Below are 19,178 nucleotides of genomic sequence, written 5' to 3' on the forward strand. Positions count from 1 at the left end.
ATAAGACATGAAAATTTTATTGATTTGAAAATTTAATGAAGACAAAATTTTTTTATTGATTTGAAAATTTAATCTGATTCAATAAATTTGTACGAATCAAGAATTTGGTTAGTTTTTTTAGAATGAAAATACATTGACAACATTTTTTTCCCGAGTTTCTAAAATTTAGGACCGAATTAATAAGAATAAAATATTAAAAATCTTACGAGTTATTTTGAAAATGATGAAGTTAACCGACAAAGGCAAGTAAAGTTCACCGAAAAAAAGTATTGTTGCTAAAAAAAGAAGAAGACAAATTTTTAATTAAAAAATAAGATAATAATTATGATTTCTTCCTTGGAAACAAGAACTCTTCCGAATTTTACGAGTTCGCGAAGCAGAAACGGACTAGACAAGTCCCACTTAAGAATTCAATCAGATCTTTTTACTCCTTTGTTGATTTTGTGACCCTTGAAACTTTTATGCTTCGGAAGCTTTGACAGGTTTGTGTTTGCCGCTGAATAGGGTTAAATTCCAAATTTTTCCATTGATCTGGAGGTAGAAGGTACAGATTTGAGAATGTTATGTTCCATTGATTGGATGTAATGCTGCATCGGTGGTAAAGTGGAAATGGGTTTTTGAATCTGTAACTTACAGTGGTAATGGTTTAATTTTAGTGGGCTGGGGACATCTGGTGTGGAGTTTATTGCACACCTTATTCTGTTCTTTCTGATTTTTGTCTTTTTTTATGTTTGTTGCTGAATTCTTCTTTTTTCAGATGGGTTTTTTGTGGGTACGGTTTGGAAATGTTGAATATTTTCTCTGCATTTTTGTTGGTGAAGATGAATTCTTGATTAAGATTCCGCTCTGTGTTTTAAGCACCTTTGGTGCTGGTATACTGCATTAACGCTTGGATCTTTACCTTTGAAGATTGACTTTTGGTAAATATTCTACTTAGCAACTACTAAGTTACTTTTCATGTGAGGTAAAAGTTTTCTGTTCTTCATTAATCATTGTTCGTGGATTTGCAGTCATCCTCTGTGTAATTCTGTTTAAACATTGCACACAGCGAATGAGATGGCTTAGTTTTCCACATACAAGATTTGATGGATAGCTGTTTTGTGTTATTTTCAGGACTTATGATGAGAAATATAATGTTGTCAGGTAACTGTTATAATGGATGCCGAAAATGAAAAAGAAGCAGATTGTGAAAATGGTTTTCATCGGCCTGAGGTCAATGGGACATCCAATGGCAGCTCTCAACTTGACAAAGTGAGTGAGACTTTTGAGAATGTTGTGAAGTTGAATAACAATGTAACTTCAGGTTCAGAACTCAAAGAAGAACCTTCTTTGCCTCCAGAAATTTATACAACAAGCCTAATGAAGGTTGGAAAGCGGGATTTTCTTTTCTATACAGTTATCAACCCTTTTCAAACTTCACTCTGTAATGTGAAAATTTTCCTCTAGCAACTTGGAGTTAATGAGCCTGGTGGTTCTAAGGAATCAAAACCGCTAAAGACTACGGGAAAGATCAAGAATGAGAAACCTTTAGGCTCTAGACATGGTGCAGCTGCAAGGCTAAGCGAGAGCAAAGATGTGCTGAAATCTTCTGACGCTTCAAATGGTACCACTGCTAGAGGATTTAGCCCCAGGGAGGATGTTGATCTTAAAGAAAAATCTAAATCATTAAAAAAGAAGCAAGAAACTGACCACTCAAAAGCTGCAGGTGACCTTAACAATTGTAAGGTAAATGGTGATGTGTATAGAATACAAACTGATATCCTTTTCATACCTTTCCCACTGCCTTCTTATCTGATCTCTAAATTATTACGTTATCTCAAGCAGCAGGGTGGACATTCTGATGAAACATCGTCTTCCCCAAGTGCCACACAGTCTCAAAAACTACCGTATGTTTTCTCCATTCCGATAAATAAATTCCTTTGCAGGTGTTAACCTCCGTGATACTTATGACTGGACAAGCTTCCCCAACATGCCACTTCGGATGAAATTTTCCTACCTTGTGTTTCTATGATATTTAATCCTGAAGTCTTCTGTTTCCTGATATTTCATTTAAAGCAGTTTGTAAACTCTGTTTTCCTTGCTGCAGTGAGACAGCGAAACCAAATGTCTTTAAAAATGGCCCTGCTGAAGCTGAAGAGGTCTCAAATTCATTGTGGTATCCTTCTAAAGTTTATGCCACGACATGCACTTCCTTTGACATTAAATCTGGTTGTATATGTATCTTTTTCCAATTAAAATATTTGTTACTAAAGGCTGTACTTGGTTTATCCTTGAGTACTTTATAAAAGTCCTGATGGAGATGCAAAGCCCCTGAAATTGGGTGCTCTTCCAACCTATGGTTTCAGTTTTAAATGCGATGAAAGGGCTGAGAAAAGAAAGGAGGTTAGTATTTTGCTACTTCTAGTACCGACTGTTGGGTCTTTCTTTGATGATATGGACCTGAGGCATGTATTTTTTATTTTGTTTGAGAAGTTTTATTCAAAACTCGAGGAAAAGATTCATGCAAAGGAAGTAGAGAAGAATAATCTGCAAGCCAAAACGAAGGTAGAATTCTGATTTGGTGTTATTTTTACAATTTAAGCAAGTGGATGCGAATTTGCTTTACTGTTTTTCATTTTTAAACAGGAGACACAGGAAGCTGAAATCAAAATGTGGAGGAAGAGTTTGACATTCAAAGCAACACCAATGCCAAGCTTCTATCAGGAACCTCCACCTCCAAAGGTGGAATTAAAGAAGGTAACTTGATACAGATTACATATCTTGATGCTAATCAGTCTGTGCTCTATGTAACATGGGCTGGGAGACTTGAAATTATGATGAATAAGCAGGGATATCATGGTGAAATCTCCCTTTTATTGCTGAGCATTATAACTGTTGATTTTAGTTGGTTCAGTGTGTGCTCCATCGCGATTTACGAAAGTTCAGCTGTTCCTCGTGGTTGGGATGCACCCTAATATTGATTAGTTATCTACTTATTTGATGTTTGTATGTGCCTGAATTCACTCTATGTGCGAATTTGTCTATAAAGTATGATTTTCTTCATGACACCTAATACTTGATCAACGACATGAATTGATGCAGATACCTACTACCAGAGCCAAATCTCCCAAACTTGGTCGGAAAAAGAGTCCACTTACTGCTGATTCGGAAGAAATTGGTGTCCCCAGTGGTCGCCCTGGTAGGTTAAGCTTGGAAGAGAAGGAGACTCCATATAAACTCGCTAAAACATCAACTGTTGCCGGTGTTAAGAAGCCACTTAGAAAGTCTCTTCCTAAGTTACCCTCTGAGGACAACAGCTTATCAGATGAAAAGAAAAAACCTAGATCTCGTAAAAATTCCATTTCCAAATTAACAAATGAATCACTAGTTCAGCTGAACAACATATCCGAGGAAAAGAGTGAAGCTGCATTAGATGCACAAAAACAGGAGGCAGGGACAACTGCTGAGCCAACCAAGAGCCAGCCAAATGTTGATGATGAACAGTTTCTGGGTGATGAAGAACAAACCACTTTCATTCCAGAATCCATCATGGTATGAGCATTGATTTTAGTAGCAACAAAACAGGTATCCTCTAGCAAACAGCCTTCAAGTTTGATTCCATTTTCAACTTAACATGCTGGATATATCTGAGTAATATTTTAATCTTTTAACAGTGAACATACGGACAATGTTGTGGGTGGTTGGTGTCTCATTTCATACATTGCCAGCAAGGAAGTTTGGTTGTTTAATATGCTTTTCAAGCTTGCAGAGTGCAGCGAACGTGTTTTCCTAATTATATTTAGCACCTGAGTGGAGTAGCGGAAGTTTTGAGGGAATTCTGCCTTGAAATTGTTCAAGATCAAACTATTGGCTGTTTTGTATTTTAGGTTGGCAACTATTTTTGGCTTGTATTGTTTTTTGTTGTTCAAATAAACCAACGGTATGCATGCTCAAATATTGTATTTGTACTCATTGCTCTGAGTTATTAATTTTGTCGTCTGTTGTTTCTTTGATGTTTTGTGAATGATGATTGAAACTTAATTGTAGCCTGCAGTTTCTCCAATGCTTTTATGTCCCTTATTAGGTCATTAAGCCTAATTAAAGGTGTTAATTGCACACAATGGCACCCCATGCTATATATAATACATTCAACATAAAGAATTTTGCTTCTGTCCATATGTTTTTATTCTAGCAGTATCAACAATTGCAGCACATTAACCTCTCAAGTTGTGAGGATGGGAGGAAGATACCCCGATCCTGTGCTAGGGGCACGAGCTTTGGTGTCTGGGAAGAATTCAAGGCCTGCAAGTGCAGTGATCTCTCCATAATTTGAGATATGAACTGGGTAACTAAGAAGATGGCTAGAAAGCTCTTTTTGAAATGTTTCACTGGAGTAAAGTTAGGAAAAAGAAATACGTTACCAAAAAGATTGTGGTCGACCAAAAAGATTGGTGGTCGACCAATCGTTTTGGTCGACCAAACCAACAAAGTTGGTAGACCAAAAATATTGTGGTCGACCAACTTTTATGGTCGGTTTCTTGGGCACAACACACAACGCACATTAGTATTCTGAAAGTAATCCTTTGTTTTTTGATCATGCGTAGCCATTAAACCATCCTTCTTCAGTTCCTTCACAGAAGTCCTGTCATATCACACAAGCATGAGAACATTAACACCTTCATCGGCTTTTTGCTTCAGCAATTCTCCAAGAATCACATTTCCTCCCGGCTTTTGCCTATTTGGGTTTCTTATCAGAGTGATTTTTGTGTCAACCGACCACCCCGTTACGTAAATAAAGTGTTTGGCATTGCTGATAGCATCAAATATGTCTTCCCCGCATCTTTGAGGTTCATAAAGCCTTTCGGAGCTAAGAAACTGTGTGATATTATCATCAGGCGGCACGTAGGCTTCTGGATACAGTGAAATCTTACAGCCCTCTCTCTGCCTGAAGAAAGTACAGGACACCCCTCCGAATGCCGGTGTTCTGATACCTTAAGACCAGTTACTTTGTTCGGTGACATTAAATTATTGGAGTTGTGCATGTGTTTTTGAACCTTTATTGGATTTCCATCCTCGTCCAATATTTGAATCCATCTATCCACCATCTTTCCAGTCATAAGTTCCTCAACAGGTAGATAAGCTCTACCAATTAGTGGTGCTCCAACAGGATTCTCATCTTTGACAGTGAAAATTATGTTGGAAACAGTGTGAGCACAATAAATGCGAAAATGCTCGTACCAATGTGGATTTGAAGGCTCGTTTTCTATCATTCTCGTCCTCGCCATCCTAGCCCTATCCAAATCGATAGTGGCATATAGTCTTGAACCAGCCACCTGTTTGAACCACACACACATATAAATTTTATGTCATCATGTATCTTGATTTAGAAAAATGAAATGGAGTCCTGGAAAAAAAGTGTACCTCAGGCCGACAAAGAACTAGTTTCTTGAACTGGGATAAGAACCTTTTGGTAATTTTTTGAAGACTTCTGGTATTAAAATTACCGCGGCACCGTAGAATATATCGATAAAAGGGATTAGGAACATAGAAATATGTATACTAGTAGCTAATATTGTGTGTGCAGATACGTCATACGACCAAGGAGCAAAAACTTATTGACGGTACAAGTTTTCATTTGATAGGAATCAGAAACTAAAAGAAAGGAAGGCTATAGAGATATTTGCACGTTCTATATTCCCCATAATTGAAACCCGCATCCGCCACCATCTAGTCTATGAGCCTCGTATATGGTTGCATGAAGAATCCCATGGAGCAAAGGTGGAGTCATGTTTTAATAATCTATAAATATTAGTGCCAAAAACTAGGAATATAATGCATACGATCAATTATATTAATAATAAAGCTATGGTTATTTTATCATAATGTAAGAAATAACTAATGGGTTAACGGGTCGCCCATGAGGGCTAACCCGACCCTACCCAAATAATTCAAAAGTTTGATTTTGAATTATAAGAGGGAGTAGTTATTTTTGGTTGGATAATTTTCTTTTAACTTCCACTACACAAATAAAATAAAGAGATGTGTGGTTCTTGGAAGCAAGAGAGAGCCGAGACATTCATTTCAAAGAATACAAATCATATCACAATTATTAAGCATTTGGATTGTGCAAAATTGATTCATTTCCGTTCGTGATCGGCATCAGACTATCGAAGTGTATTAATATTATCGAAGAAGGTTAGTTAATCAACTACAAAGATTCTAAATCAAAATATGAATTTATTTGATAATCATATGCGATATTAGAGTGTATGATTTCCGTAATTGGTATCAGAGCTATATGTTAGTTGATGTTATTACTTGTTTTTCAATTTATTATTTTAATTCGGAAGTTTTTTTTCATTAATTGAAAATACTGGGTCCAAATGATTATGATATATTCGTTGTTTCAATTGGAAACTGATATTCGGTCACTTAGTTTTCCAAAGAACAAATAAAAAATTGAATTTGACTTCCGAATAAATATAATCGTTGCCTAATATTCAAGCGGTGATTTTGTTTTGTGTTATAAAAAAATGTGCACCACCTTTTCATCTTGGTTCCAGGAAGCAACGTTTGAGATTCATGACTGGAAATCGCATGGGCTACGTGTGTCAAAATAAATTAAAAAAAAAAAATCAACATATTTTTTGTTGTTGGACGTTTTTTTTAATTTGGTTAACGTTTTTTTTGTCAATGTTAAATGTGATCCTTAATAAGAGTTTCATGTGTTTAATATCAAAGTTTGCCAATAAGATTGAGAATGAGAGATTGTTATGAAGGATGAAAATTTTCATCTTCAATATTAAATATTAAGGTTGGTTTTTGGGTCCAATCTAATATTTCCTCTCATCTTATAGATATGACAAGAATTAAACACACTCTTAGTATCCTTCGGAGAGTAGCTAAAGTTCAAAGAGCCCCGGAACGAATAGCAGAATTGCACATGTTTAAACATTATAAAATGGATCCCACTCACATCCTTCCTCAACATATTAAAGTTTGAGATAGTAAACGTTTATATCTTATGCATTTGGGTAATCACTTTGAACATGATATAATAGTTGGACTATTAAGAGATTCTCTAACTGGATGTTGGAAGAGCATAATCGATGATTTGTTTAACCAAAGGGGATCAATATCTACCTTGATGAGTTGAAGTCATCATTGATTAAGAGATGAGAGAATGAGGTTGAACTTGAGATGAAGAAGACATTATCTTTACAGATAATTTTGGAGTTCGTCTTTTGAAGTTCGCTCCATCAAATACGCTCTCGAAGGGAATGACCAAAATGATATCCCGCATGTGTAAAAATAAAAATAAAATAAAAAGAAATTAGATTTTCTTTAGGAAGATGATTTGTTATTATGTATGTTTATTTCGATGTTTTTATATGAGCATGTTATGTGACATATGTAATGTAGTATGTGTTTTATCTATGTTTAAATAGAAGTATGTGTTGTAAACTTTGATGTTAGTTTATTTTAATACATGTTTATCTACATATGTTTATTTGAAATTTATTGAGATATCCCAAATTAAGTGGGAGTTTTTAGATTGGAAGATTTTGAGTTATTCTCACCTAAAATCAATTGATATTTTTTTGTTACTTAGAAATTAAATTTATAATGATGCAACATTAGGATTGTAGATGATGATTGGGAACTTAGTGAACTTTCGAGTTTATGCCTTATATTAAATCATTATAGATGCTAATTTTAAGTACAAAACTAAAGTGTACATTTAATGAGCATTAACATGTGTTATCACCTCTAAAATAAAGAGATAATGACATCAAAATCTATCATTGCTGATCTCAACAAAGATGAAAAACTGAATGGTGACAACTATGATACTTGGCGCCATAAGAGTTGGTATGTGCTTGATGAGTAAGATGCCTTAGAGGGTATCAACCAAGTCATGAAGGATCCCAGTGTTGGTAACACTGCTCAGCAGTTGCTCAGCAGATGAGAGATCAAGAAGCTTACCAAGCATGGAAAAAGAAAGATTCCACTGCTCGTGCTATACTGGTTAGTTATGTGATTGACGATCTCATCCATGAATGTGAACAACATCTCACTACTCATGACATCTGGGTGTGCCTGAGAGAGAAATATGGAGGTACTACTGTCACTCGTCTGAGGCAATTGACTATCAAGTTTGACACTTACAAGAAACAGGCTGATCACAGCATCAAACAACATTTGAGAACTATGTCAATCATGATACGTGAATTGACTTCAGCTGGTCATGTCCTCTCTGATGAGCAATAGGTTCAAGCTTTGATCCGATCTCTTCCTGAAAAGTTGGAGCATCTGAAATTCAATCTGACTCACAATGATAGCATTAAGAATTTCACTGATGCTGCTCGACATGTTGAGCTTGACGATGAGCGGCTTGGTGCTGCTAAGTCCATAGCAAGTGCTTTTGTGGCTGAATCTAGTTCCAAGAAAGCTTCGGGCTTTAAACGCTTTAAGAACTGGAAGAAAAACTGGAAAGGGAAGAATGTTGTGGAAGGGTCTAAGAAGAACAACTTCAAGCCAAACCAAAAGAACAAGCTGGGAAGAAGAAAGATAAGAGCAAAATGAAGTGCTTCAATTGCCAAGCATTTGGTCATTTCGCTCGTGAGTGCCCTGAGCCTAAAAAGATAGCACTTACTAACGCTTTTGTGAGTACTATATATGTCTCTAGTACTGTTTTACTAACTGAATCTTATCCTGTGTGGATTGTAGACTCAGGAGCAATAGACCATGTAACTAGAGATCGTGAAGCGTTTGTAGATTTTTGTCGAGTTCCTTGTGGCACGAGATGGATATATATAGGAAATAATGCGAAAGTTGAAGTCAGAGGCATCGGTACTTGCAAACTAGAGTTGCATGGTGGTCGGACTCTTATCTTACATGATTTCCTCTATGCACCTGATATTCGACGAAATCTAGTATCTGTTGTTGTTCTTCTAGGAATAGGATTCAGTTTGAACTTTAGTAGTGATCTTGTTCGTATTTACTATGGCAATATGTATTATGGTTGTGGACATCTTAGGAATGGTTTTATCCTGTTAGATTGTGACAGACAAATGTTTAACTATTATGTTGATCGTTGTGTTTTGTTAAATGTTTGTTCATCTAGTGATGCAAATGTGGATGTTTACACTTGGCATGCTAGACTAGGTCACATTGGGAAAGACATAATGAATCGACTAATCAAAGAAGAACTGTTAGGTTCTCTGTCCAAACTTAGTTTGTTGGATTGTGAACATTGTCTTACTGAATGACACGAAAACCATTTGGAAAAGCAATTAGGGCAGAATTTCCATTGCAATTGATTCATTCAGACATATGTGTTCCAATGAATGTGAAGGCTAAGACATGGAGCTTCTTACTTCATTACATTTATAGATGATTTCACTCGTTATGGTCATGTCTATTTGATTTCACATAAATCTGAAGCATTGGAATGTTTTAGACGTTATGCAAATGAAGTAGAAAATCAAATGGATAAGACAATAAAGGTCTTGAGAACTGACAAAGGCCGTGAATATCTTTCTGATCAATTCAAGGATTTATGTAATGAAAAGGGAATAATTAGACAATTGACCATTCCTTACACACCTCAGCAAAATGGTGTTTCTGAAAGAAGGAATAGAACATTGTTAGACATGACAAGGTCCATGATGGCGCAAGCTAATTTGCGTATTTCCTTTTGGGGAGATGCTTTATTAATTGCGGCCTATATACTAAAAAAGTGCCTTCAAAGTCAGTTCCTTCCACGCCATATGAACTATGGACTGGTAGAAAACCAGACCTAAGTAACCTTATACCTTGGGAATCAACTGCATATATTTATGACTCAACAAGTAAATATGGAAAGTTAGGTCCTCGAGGAAAGAAATGTATTTTTGTTAGATTCTCTGAGCATTCTAAGGGTTACATGTTCATTGGTGAACAAGAAGATGGAAGCATTACTGAGATTGAATCACGAAATGTAAAATTTCTGGAGAATGACTTTCCTAAGAAAGGTGAAATAAAGGGGAATGAACCTTTATTTGAGTTATCTAATTCAGATAATGAGTTTTTGCCAAATGAATCATCAAAAACTCAAGTAGATGAGTTGTTGTTTGATTCCAACTGGAGAAATCCTGATAAAAATTATTCATTAGATCCGAGTGGGATTAATTCTAATGGGAGCAATCCTGATCATTTTGGTTCATATAATCCCCAACTTCGAAAGAGTAATAGTGCCCAAACGTCACTATGAGATTGAAGGGCATGCTTATGTCATATATGCAACAGATGATGAAGAGCCTAAAAACATAGGTGAGGCTTTATCTTGTTCTTCAAGGGACTAATGGATGAGTGCAATGGAAGAAGAAATGAATTCAATGAAATCAAACCACGTTTTGGAACTAGTTGAACTTCCGAAGGGACGTAAAGCTATTGGGAACAAATGAGTTCTCAAATTTAAGCGAAAGTGTGATGGAACTATAGAGAGGTATAAGGCTCGACTAGTGGAAAAAGGTTATACTTAGCAAGAGAGTATTGATTATAAAGAAACCTTTTCACCAGCAGTGAGATTTACTTTTATTCGTTTATTATTGGCCATCGTTGCTAATTTGGATTTAGAATTATATCAAATGGATGTAAAGACTGCTTTTCTCAATGGAGAACATGAGGAAGAAATCTACATAGAACAACCAGTAGGTTTCGTTGTTAAAGGTCAAGAAAAAAAGGTTTGTAAATTGAATAGATCAATTTATGGCCTTAAGCAGTCTTCTAGACAATAATATTTGAGATTTCACAAAGAAATAATCTCATATAACTTCATTATGATAGATGAAGACCACTTGTGTATATGTGAAAAGATCCAATAAAAGGTTTGTAATTCTATCTATTTATGTCGATGACATATTGTTGACTGAGAATGACAAGGAGTATATAGAAATCATTAAGAAATGGTTGTTCCTCAAATTTTGAAATGAAGGATATGGGTGAGGCAGATTACATCCTAGGTGTTAAAATTCATAGAGCTCGTTCTAAGAGACTTCATGCACTGTCTCAAGAATCCTACATTAAAAAGATTCTAGAACGATTTGGAATGTCAAATTGCAAACCCGTTGATACTCCTGTGGCCAAAGGTGAAAGCTTAAGTCGTGAAATGTGCCCAAACACTTCTGAAGAAATCCATGAGATGTCTAAAGTGCCATATTCTAGTGCTGTTGGGAGTTTAATGTATGCAATGATGTGTAATCATCCCAATATTTGTTATGTCATCGGTTTGGTCAGCAGGTATCAATCTAATCCAGGAAGAAGACACTGGAATGCAATTAAAAGGATTCTAAGATACCTAAAAAGCACTACAGATTACTTCCTTTGTTATCAAGGAAAAGATTTAACACTGAAAGGATACACAGATGCTGATTGGGGTGATGATTTAGATGAGCGTAAATCAACTTCTGGTTATGTTTTCTTGCTAAATATGGATGCATATCTTGGAGAAGCAAAAAACAAACTTGTGTATCACTATCCACAATGGAAGCAGAATTTGTGGCATGTGCTTCTGCAGTGCAAGAAAGTGTTTGGTTAAAGAGATTCCTATGTCATTTGGGTATCGTAAGCAGTCCAGTGGGAGCTTTAACGATTTATTGCGATAGTCAATCGGCAATTGCTTACACAAAAGACCCCAAATACCATGGAAAAACCAAACACATTGACACGAAGTACAACTTTATCAGAGATATAGTTGAAAAGAAAGAAGTGATTTTGAAATACATTCCTACACGCATGATGGTAGCTGATCCGTTTACTAAGCCAATACCAAGAGACATATTTATAGATCATACAAGATCTCTAGGACTACGTAGGATATGATTGTAACTAAACACATGTATTTAAGACAATGTACTCATTATTATAATGATGTTTTCATTATGTGTAATGTGTAAACTTTATGAATTACTAATCTGAAAATTGAACGTATGTCAGAAAAGTTGAGATTGGCTCTCTCACACGAGCAATCACCTCTGGTGCTGAGAAACATGCAGATATGAGACGATATTGGTTTTGTTGAGAACAAATCCATACATATGTTGCCTTGGTATATATTACCAAGATGGGATTACTTATGTATATTTTATTGTAATCGAAATGGATATTCTCATAATCCATTTAACCTGTCTTATAGCCAGATTAGAGTTTTCTTTATATTGATACAAGTTGGAGTATAAGTAAAAAAAAAACTCAAGTTAAGTGTTGAGATGCACTTGAACTAAGATCTGTACGATGTGAATATTTTTTTGTGACATACATTTTAAAGAGGAAGAAACACATCGTAGCACGTGTTTTCATACCGCGTATGCTGGAGTGACCATTTGGATTATAATGATTATTCGAGTCCAAGATCATTATGTGAGATCCATAGGTTTATATATATAAACTTAATATTATACCCTTAAGACTTTCAACAGTCTCTTTAATATTATTTTAGTGATGCTACTTTATCATGATACCAATAACTATGGATGATTCGGTAATGCAGTACATGTCTAAGAAAGCAGCTAAAATAAAGATTGAAAGATTCTAGTGGGAATGGAAGATTTATTTTGACACTTATTTTGTATTCACAAGCCGGCTAATTATGTTTAACTTAGTTGTTAGAACATAATTGTGAATACATACAGATATGAATAATTTTGAATCAAGTATGCTCTTTTATTTTATTTTGGTTCAAGAGATATGTTGATTAGTGTAATAAAATAAATCTAAGATATAACGAGTAGAATGTCCTCATAAATATGTTTTGAATTGAGTTGCTATATATCCTTAATCGGTGTATAGCTCTAAGCTCTTATTTAATATGCTCGTTGGTCATACGATCCATTTGCTTGTATGAAATTCGGTGGTATATGATAAGTGATTATGATCTATCGATGGATGATGTCTAGCCCTCATGTGCGAGTGGGAAATATAAGAAATAACTAATGGGTTAACGGGTCGTCTATGAGGGCTAACCCGACCCGACGTAAATAATTCAAAAGTTTGATTTTGAATTATAAGAGGGAGTAGTTATTTTTGGTTGGATAAATTTTTTTTTAACTTCCACTACACAAATAAAATAAAGAGATGTGTGGTTCTTAGAAGCAAGAGAGAGCGGAGACATTCATTTCAAAGAATAAGAATCATATCACAATTATTAAGCATTTGGATGGTGCAAAATTGATTCATTTCCGTTCGTGATCGGCGTCAGACTATCGAAGTGTATTAATATTGGTTAGTAAATCAACTACAAAGATCTTAAATCAAAATATGAATTTATTCGATAATCATATGCGATATTCGAGTGTATGATTTTCCGTCGAAGACAAACCTCCAGGATCAAAATGGCCACCAATTCAACTTGTTCATTCGGAACAACTAAACTTAAATGAGCTAACACCACCCCCCATCCCCCCCTCCCCCACCACACCCCAACACCCACACACCCCAACACCCACCCACCCCAAAAAAAAAAAATAAAAAAAAAATCAGGTAGTCATGCACGTATCCCTTAGGTAGAAGAATCTAATAAATATTTACTTTTGTTTGAAGAAATAAATATTTGTTACTTTTTGGTGATTGTTTAGTATATATGTGCACGTTTTTAATTTGAAGGTCTCTTCACAAGAAGTTATATAGCCAGGATAAAAATTAGCTTCGTTGTTTATTAATGGTAGCACCTGACTTGCAAGAAATCACTATGTATGGTGAGAAAGAATGATAATAGAAGGCATATAGAAGATTGTAGATCAGGGAACTTACATACCCAAAGCAAAGTTTAATAGAAAGTATTTGCTTTAAAATAAATTTTTGGTCCAATATAACAAACCCATGAAATGTTGAACTAAATGAGCCAAATTTATTTTGGTCCAATTAATTATGCTCAAGTCAAGGAACTTGAATTAACAGGCAGAGACCGAAAAGCTCATTCAAACCGGTTTGAATAGGTCACGCAAGCAAAAGAGATCGTGGATAGTGGGGAGTGGAAACGAACTGCCCAAAAATCTGAATAAAAGAGAACATCGGCAGAAGGCAAAACAGCACGACTCAATTGCACAAAATCTAAAAAAACTCTATGCGAATTTTAGTCTTCATCTTCAAGCAACTTTTATCTTTTTAGTCTACTGTCAAGTTATTTACATCTTTTTCATTACAGACTTCATAAAATTTTAGTGTAATTTCTATATTTAAGAACTCCTGGTTATTTATGAAAATAAAATCATTTCCGAAATTTGTTTTCTATGATTTCTAGTGTCAGCTTCTATCAATTTCCTTTATTTTGGTGCATATTCATTTAGGAAATTAGATCTAACGATCAAATCTAAAATTCATGTCATTTGAATAGTTACAAGTTAGATTTTTTTACTATTTTCCATTAAAATTGGTGCTTTTAGTACCTCACATGCCCGCATCATCTCAAAAATTGTACAAACAAAATTGGCATGTCCGGTGGGACACGAAATGTGCCGCTAGAGACGAAGAAATTCTGAGAAAGGGAAGGGAAGTTCAAACACAACAGAAGAATATGCTTTAGTAATATATACACATGTTCTAAAAATGATTACAGAAGAATTAAGTGCAAAGAAACTGGAAGATTTCTTTGAAGATGTATCCAAGGCCATGTCAAAGGCTGCTTTTCCTTACATGAAAATGTTGTTGGAAAATGTTCTCATCAAATCCAAGGAGAAAAAAGAAAAAGAGGTGAATCAACGAATAACCAACGTGATCTTCATCGCTTAGAGACAATACTCTCCAAACAAGAGGAATGATCCAAACCACCACCAAGAAAGGAAAATCATGTGTATATTGTGAAAGTCCTCTGTACCCACCTGAAGAGTTTGAAGATAGGTCTATGCGTCGCTTTCAAGGAATAAATGTTGATGCAAACACTCGGGGGCACAACCATCCTAGGATGAGTTGGAAGACAAAGATCGTTGTAAGTCTTATTATTTATTTTATCATCCCACTAAAATTTTTAGTGCTTCTAAAGATTTGCAATAAAAAATTAACAAGAGAATACTCAAGTCCCTTGAAAAGATGATCGTTTATGAATATTTGTTTCCCCCAATAGCCTCTATGAATTTGAATGTCACAAATTTACGTGCATTTCTCGATAAAAAAGAGAAAAGGAAAACATGTGACTCCAAATATGAAGATAAAGAAATATTGGATTCCTAAAGGAAAGATTTTTTAGGCAAAAGAGAGTTATTATTATGTTAATGATGTGAAGAAATAAACATGCGTGCTATCATAAAAAGATGTTCTATCAAGTGACTCCAGAGATGTTAGAGAGTTCACGGCTTCGGGCTGAGAAACCAATAATTCTCAAAAATAATTGTGACTTCAAGGTCGAAAAATCATTTGCACCTTGAGGCGTCATCCCACCACGAGATAATAAATTGCATAAACTTGAGAGAATTATCATATTTTGGATCAAAGAGTCAAAAATATATGAGAGAATGTCTAGCAATGGAGGAGTCCACGACTTTCGGGCCAAGTAACCAACAATTCTCAAAAATATTAGTAGCTTCACAGCCAAGGGAATAAGTTTTTATTATCAAATCATCATATCAAAATAAAGAAAGTGAATGGTACCTTGGGGATTTATCTCGTCAAGGGTCGATGAACTACCATGAAAATAAGAATCTATCTTATTTTGAGTCAAGAAGGGCAGACCTTGGGAGGAAATCTGCTGAACATGATAGACATGAACACATGTGCAAAGTTCTGTCCAAGAAAGCTGGTAATGATCAGAGAACGACAACCCGATTTGTACTTCCTGCTAGGAGTGAGTTTGGTGAAGCTTCGAGAGTAGCCCAAAACAAAAGGTTTCTTAGGACACATAAAATAAAATTATTAAGGGAATGAGCTACTTCTAAGATGGGGGAGCTTGGCAAGATGGAAAGCAAGTCGAAATTTGGTAGATCAGATAGTGAGGATAAAACTAGTGACGAAGAGGATGAATCAATCAGCAAAGAAGAAGTAAAAGAACGCAAAACAATTAATTTTTGTGTGGGGAAGTTTTATATATAATTGGTTTGTGATATAGGAGGGATTGATATTGCCAAAAAAAGTTCAAACATATGAAAGGAGAGCATGGGGTGTCAGTGCCTAAGGAATCAGTGCAAGAAGAGGGCAATAATGATAAACTTCCATAAGGGGGCTCAAGAGTGATCATCAGAGAGAATGAGGAGCAGATAACTTCATGGATAAAAATAAAGAAATGTTGGATCCCTAAAGACAAGATCTTTAAAGTAAAAGGAATGCATGTTCATGTTGATAAGAAAAAAATTGTGTAAAAGAAGATTCAATCAGAAGAGTGAGACCAAAGAAGTGGGGGAGTCCATGGTCTTTGGACCGAGGAACCAATACTTATTAAAAAGATTGATCATTTCATCACAAAGAGATCAACTTTTCAAAGTTAAATCTTTTTATAAAATTAAAAAGAGTCAATTACACCTATAGGAGTTGTCTCGCCAAGGCTGGAGGAGTCATTCTCACATGCAATATCCAGGAACCAACACTTTTCGAAGATGACAGAGAATTAAGAGCTAATGAGACAAGGTGTAATTACTAGAACACTTGACCAAAATGGGAGTCAAGGGTACCCTGGGGAGTCATCCTACGGATTAAGAGTTGCCTAACTATCAAGGAATCCACCTTTTCTGGAGTAAACATTCATAAATACATGGAGTGTCCATGGATAGGGTGTTCAAAAATGATGAAATGGTACATATATTTCTGGAAGTTTTTATTTTTTGTTATTTGTTATAAGAAATCTTAACATGTCTACAAGGTATGTTTGCTAGCCGCTTGAGAACATGGGATATTTTTTTCTGTTGAATGTTAAGATATTATTAATTGAGTTGGCTCGAGATTTGAGGTTTGTGGAATATTTTTGCCAACATATGGCTAACAGCATTTGAACAAAATATGTTCTAAGGAAATAATCTAGAGTATTGTTTGAAAATTTCAAATCTTTGGATAAAGAATGCATAAAGAAAATATAGGATTTTCAAAATAAGTTATTTATACAGCAGAAAAGCAATAGAGTGCAACTTGAGAGAATGGAGGAGCATGAGTAGTTGATTGAAAATAAGAAGAAAATCATGCAAAGGCTTTGTGATATTGATTAAAAGTAGGCTTATGAGCCACTTTAAATTGTAAAGTAGACCAACGACCACTTACTATGGAATATTGGCAAACATGTGGATTTAGATAAAGGGAGACTATTTGGTCATATCTAAAGAAAGGAACAATAATAACATCAATCATATACACAAACCCACCACTCCCCCGAACATCCAACCATATACAAAAACCCATCATTATTCCCCAAACAACCAACCTAACAACCACAATATCATAAACAATCATAATATATTAAGCAGAGCCACTGCATGTAAGTGCAATGCATATATATGTGTATGGGAAAAAGGTCCAATTGAAATGCAATGCATGCAAATGGCTGCTTGGGTTGGGAGAGTGTGAACCAGGTGAAATGCAACATACAAAAAATATATTAGAGTTACCTCTTGGCTGCCAATTCATGATTATATGCACATTCATTGAACAAGGAACTCAGTGATGTAACGGGGAGTTCGACCAATACGTAACTTGAATTAGTTGGTTGTCAGTAGGGTTCACAAATAGGTTCAAGGAGTAGTGTACAAGAGAAAAAGAAAACGTTTAAGAAATATACATGTTGAAGTGATGATACTAGGAGAGACAGATGGGATGGTGACATCTAAGTGGAAAGTTCGACCAAAACATTGCTTGCCCATACCCAATAGAGAACCAAATGTCATGCCAAACAAAAACCCACAAGCAAAATATACTCATCTAGCTGTTGTTCATCCTTGAGGCCAACAATTATGGCCAAGGGAATAATCGTGGAAAAAAAATCTTTATTGACTCCCTGTAACGAGAAAAGAAGTAAAGAGGGGAATCCTTGGGCTTTGTATGCTTATAACGGTTCTACTTTGCTGAAAATAGAGTAAATAAAATAACACCGAGGGAATTCAAAGACTGAAAAAAGCCATGGATTATTATTGGAACATTTCATGTTCGCAATCTTGATTTTGATGTTAACAAAACTTGTTATTTTGTTTTTAATTATTTTACCTAAATTCACAGAAACTGGAACTGATCAGGATTTGAATCGATCAGTTATCGAGCCAAAACTGAAGCTATCGATGCGCAAACTGAAAGCGCCAACTGATCGCCCAAACTGAATCAGTTCAACTGATATATCAAAAAACCAGTTCAACTGATTGTCCAGCTGATAGGCAGTTCCACAGAAGACCTTCAGAAGCCCGGCCAGCTGATTCTTAGAACACGAACTATTGCAGCTCATTGAGAATATTGTGTTTGAAGCACATTCAAAGGTGCCCGAACCGATCCATCAAGTTTACAATCAGAAACAAAAGGGGCTAGGAGCCACGAAGTTGCCAAATGGGCTAGGGGCCATGCAATGGAGTCTACACAAGCAAGAAAATGACGACAAACAAGAATGATTGTTGTCCAAATAACAATAGATCATCAAGTAAGAAACATACAACATTTATACAATGCTTCAAATATCTCAATATGAAAATTTGGTTGCATGTAAGTTAAATCTCACCCTATACACATGAGAAAATCACCTACTCCCTGATGATTTGAGGATGTAAATTACGAGGAATGAATGGGTGATTTGAATGGGAGTTGGGTTAATGTTGTTTGAGAGTATGGGGAGTTCTGGGCAAATAAGCGACATTGCTGATTCATGGTTGCAGCTAACTAGGCGGTGTTCCTCGGGACAACAGTTGATAGGTCATATACAAAAGAATGAGCAACTTGATGGAAGATATATCAGAACAAGTTTGGGGCTTGTCAATGTTTGTGGAATTCATTTAGGCAAACTGACAAACACCATTAAGGCACAAGGGTGGTACAACGATATCTGACAAGGACCGCACAATCTAATAAAAAAATAGGGCGGAGAGTGGATGTTGCGTAGAAGAGAGAAGAACCATATTGATGGCAGTTCCCGATTAGGTCACGAGCAGAGAAAAAACAGTTTGGGATTGAGTGCCTATGGTTTATGCTAGAAGAACAACAGCTCGTGTTAATAATATGCAGTGAAGGAGTAGGAAAGATGTTGGATGACGAGTAATTGCAAATGTTGA

At 35.6% G+C, this 19,178-nt stretch overlaps 1 protein-coding gene across 6 annotated transcripts; it reads left to right on the forward strand.

The window, feature by feature from the left end:
- Window positions 1–310: 310 nt before the first annotated feature.
- LOC142543110 (protein WVD2-like 6) lies at window positions 311–3,992 on the forward strand. Of its 6 annotated transcripts, XM_075650149.1 has the most exons (11): window positions 312–482; window positions 910–964; window positions 1,144–1,365; window positions 1,447–1,725; window positions 1,825–1,886; window positions 2,087–2,155; window positions 2,289–2,382; window positions 2,473–2,544; window positions 2,626–2,736; window positions 3,082–3,564; window positions 3,654–3,992. In XM_075650149.1, exons 3-10 carry the CDS (start codon window positions 1,156–1,158, stop codon window positions 3,535–3,537), a joined length of 1,353 nt encoding a protein of 450 aa, XP_075506264.1. In that variant the 5' UTR covers window positions 312–482; window positions 910–964; window positions 1,144–1,155; the 3' UTR covers window positions 3,538–3,564; window positions 3,654–3,992. The 6 variants fall into 6 exon arrangements, with proteins under 6 accessions (XP_075506259.1, XP_075506260.1, XP_075506264.1 ...); XM_075650144.1 differs by having other exon boundaries at window positions 311–964; window positions 1,114–1,365; XM_075650145.1 differs by having other exon boundaries at window positions 311–920.
- The last annotated feature ends 15,186 nt before the right edge of the window (window positions 3,993–19,178 follow it).

Source organism: Primulina tabacum, chromosome 4 (assembly GCF_025594145.1).
Source record: "Primulina tabacum isolate GXHZ01 chromosome 4, ASM2559414v2, whole genome shotgun sequence".
Lineage (NCBI taxonomy): Eukaryota > Viridiplantae > Streptophyta > Magnoliopsida > Lamiales > Gesneriaceae > Primulina > Primulina tabacum.

What these genes read in the sequence shown, in the direction of transcription:
- LOC142543110 (XM_075650144.1), top strand. Translation starts at nt 1,156, where the DNA reads ATGGATGCCGAAAATGAAAAAGAAGCAGATTGTGAAAATGGTTTTCAT. An exon ending in ACACAGTCTCAAAAACTACC is followed by an intron (nt 1,887 to 2,086) that starts GTATGTTTTCTC and finishes TCCTTGCTGCAG; the next exon opens with TGAGACAGCGAAACCAAATG. An exon ending in GGGCTGAGAAAAGAAAGGAG is followed by an intron (nt 2,383 to 2,472) that starts GTTAGTATTTTG and finishes TTGTTTGAGAAG; the next exon opens with TTTTATTCAAAACTCGAGGA.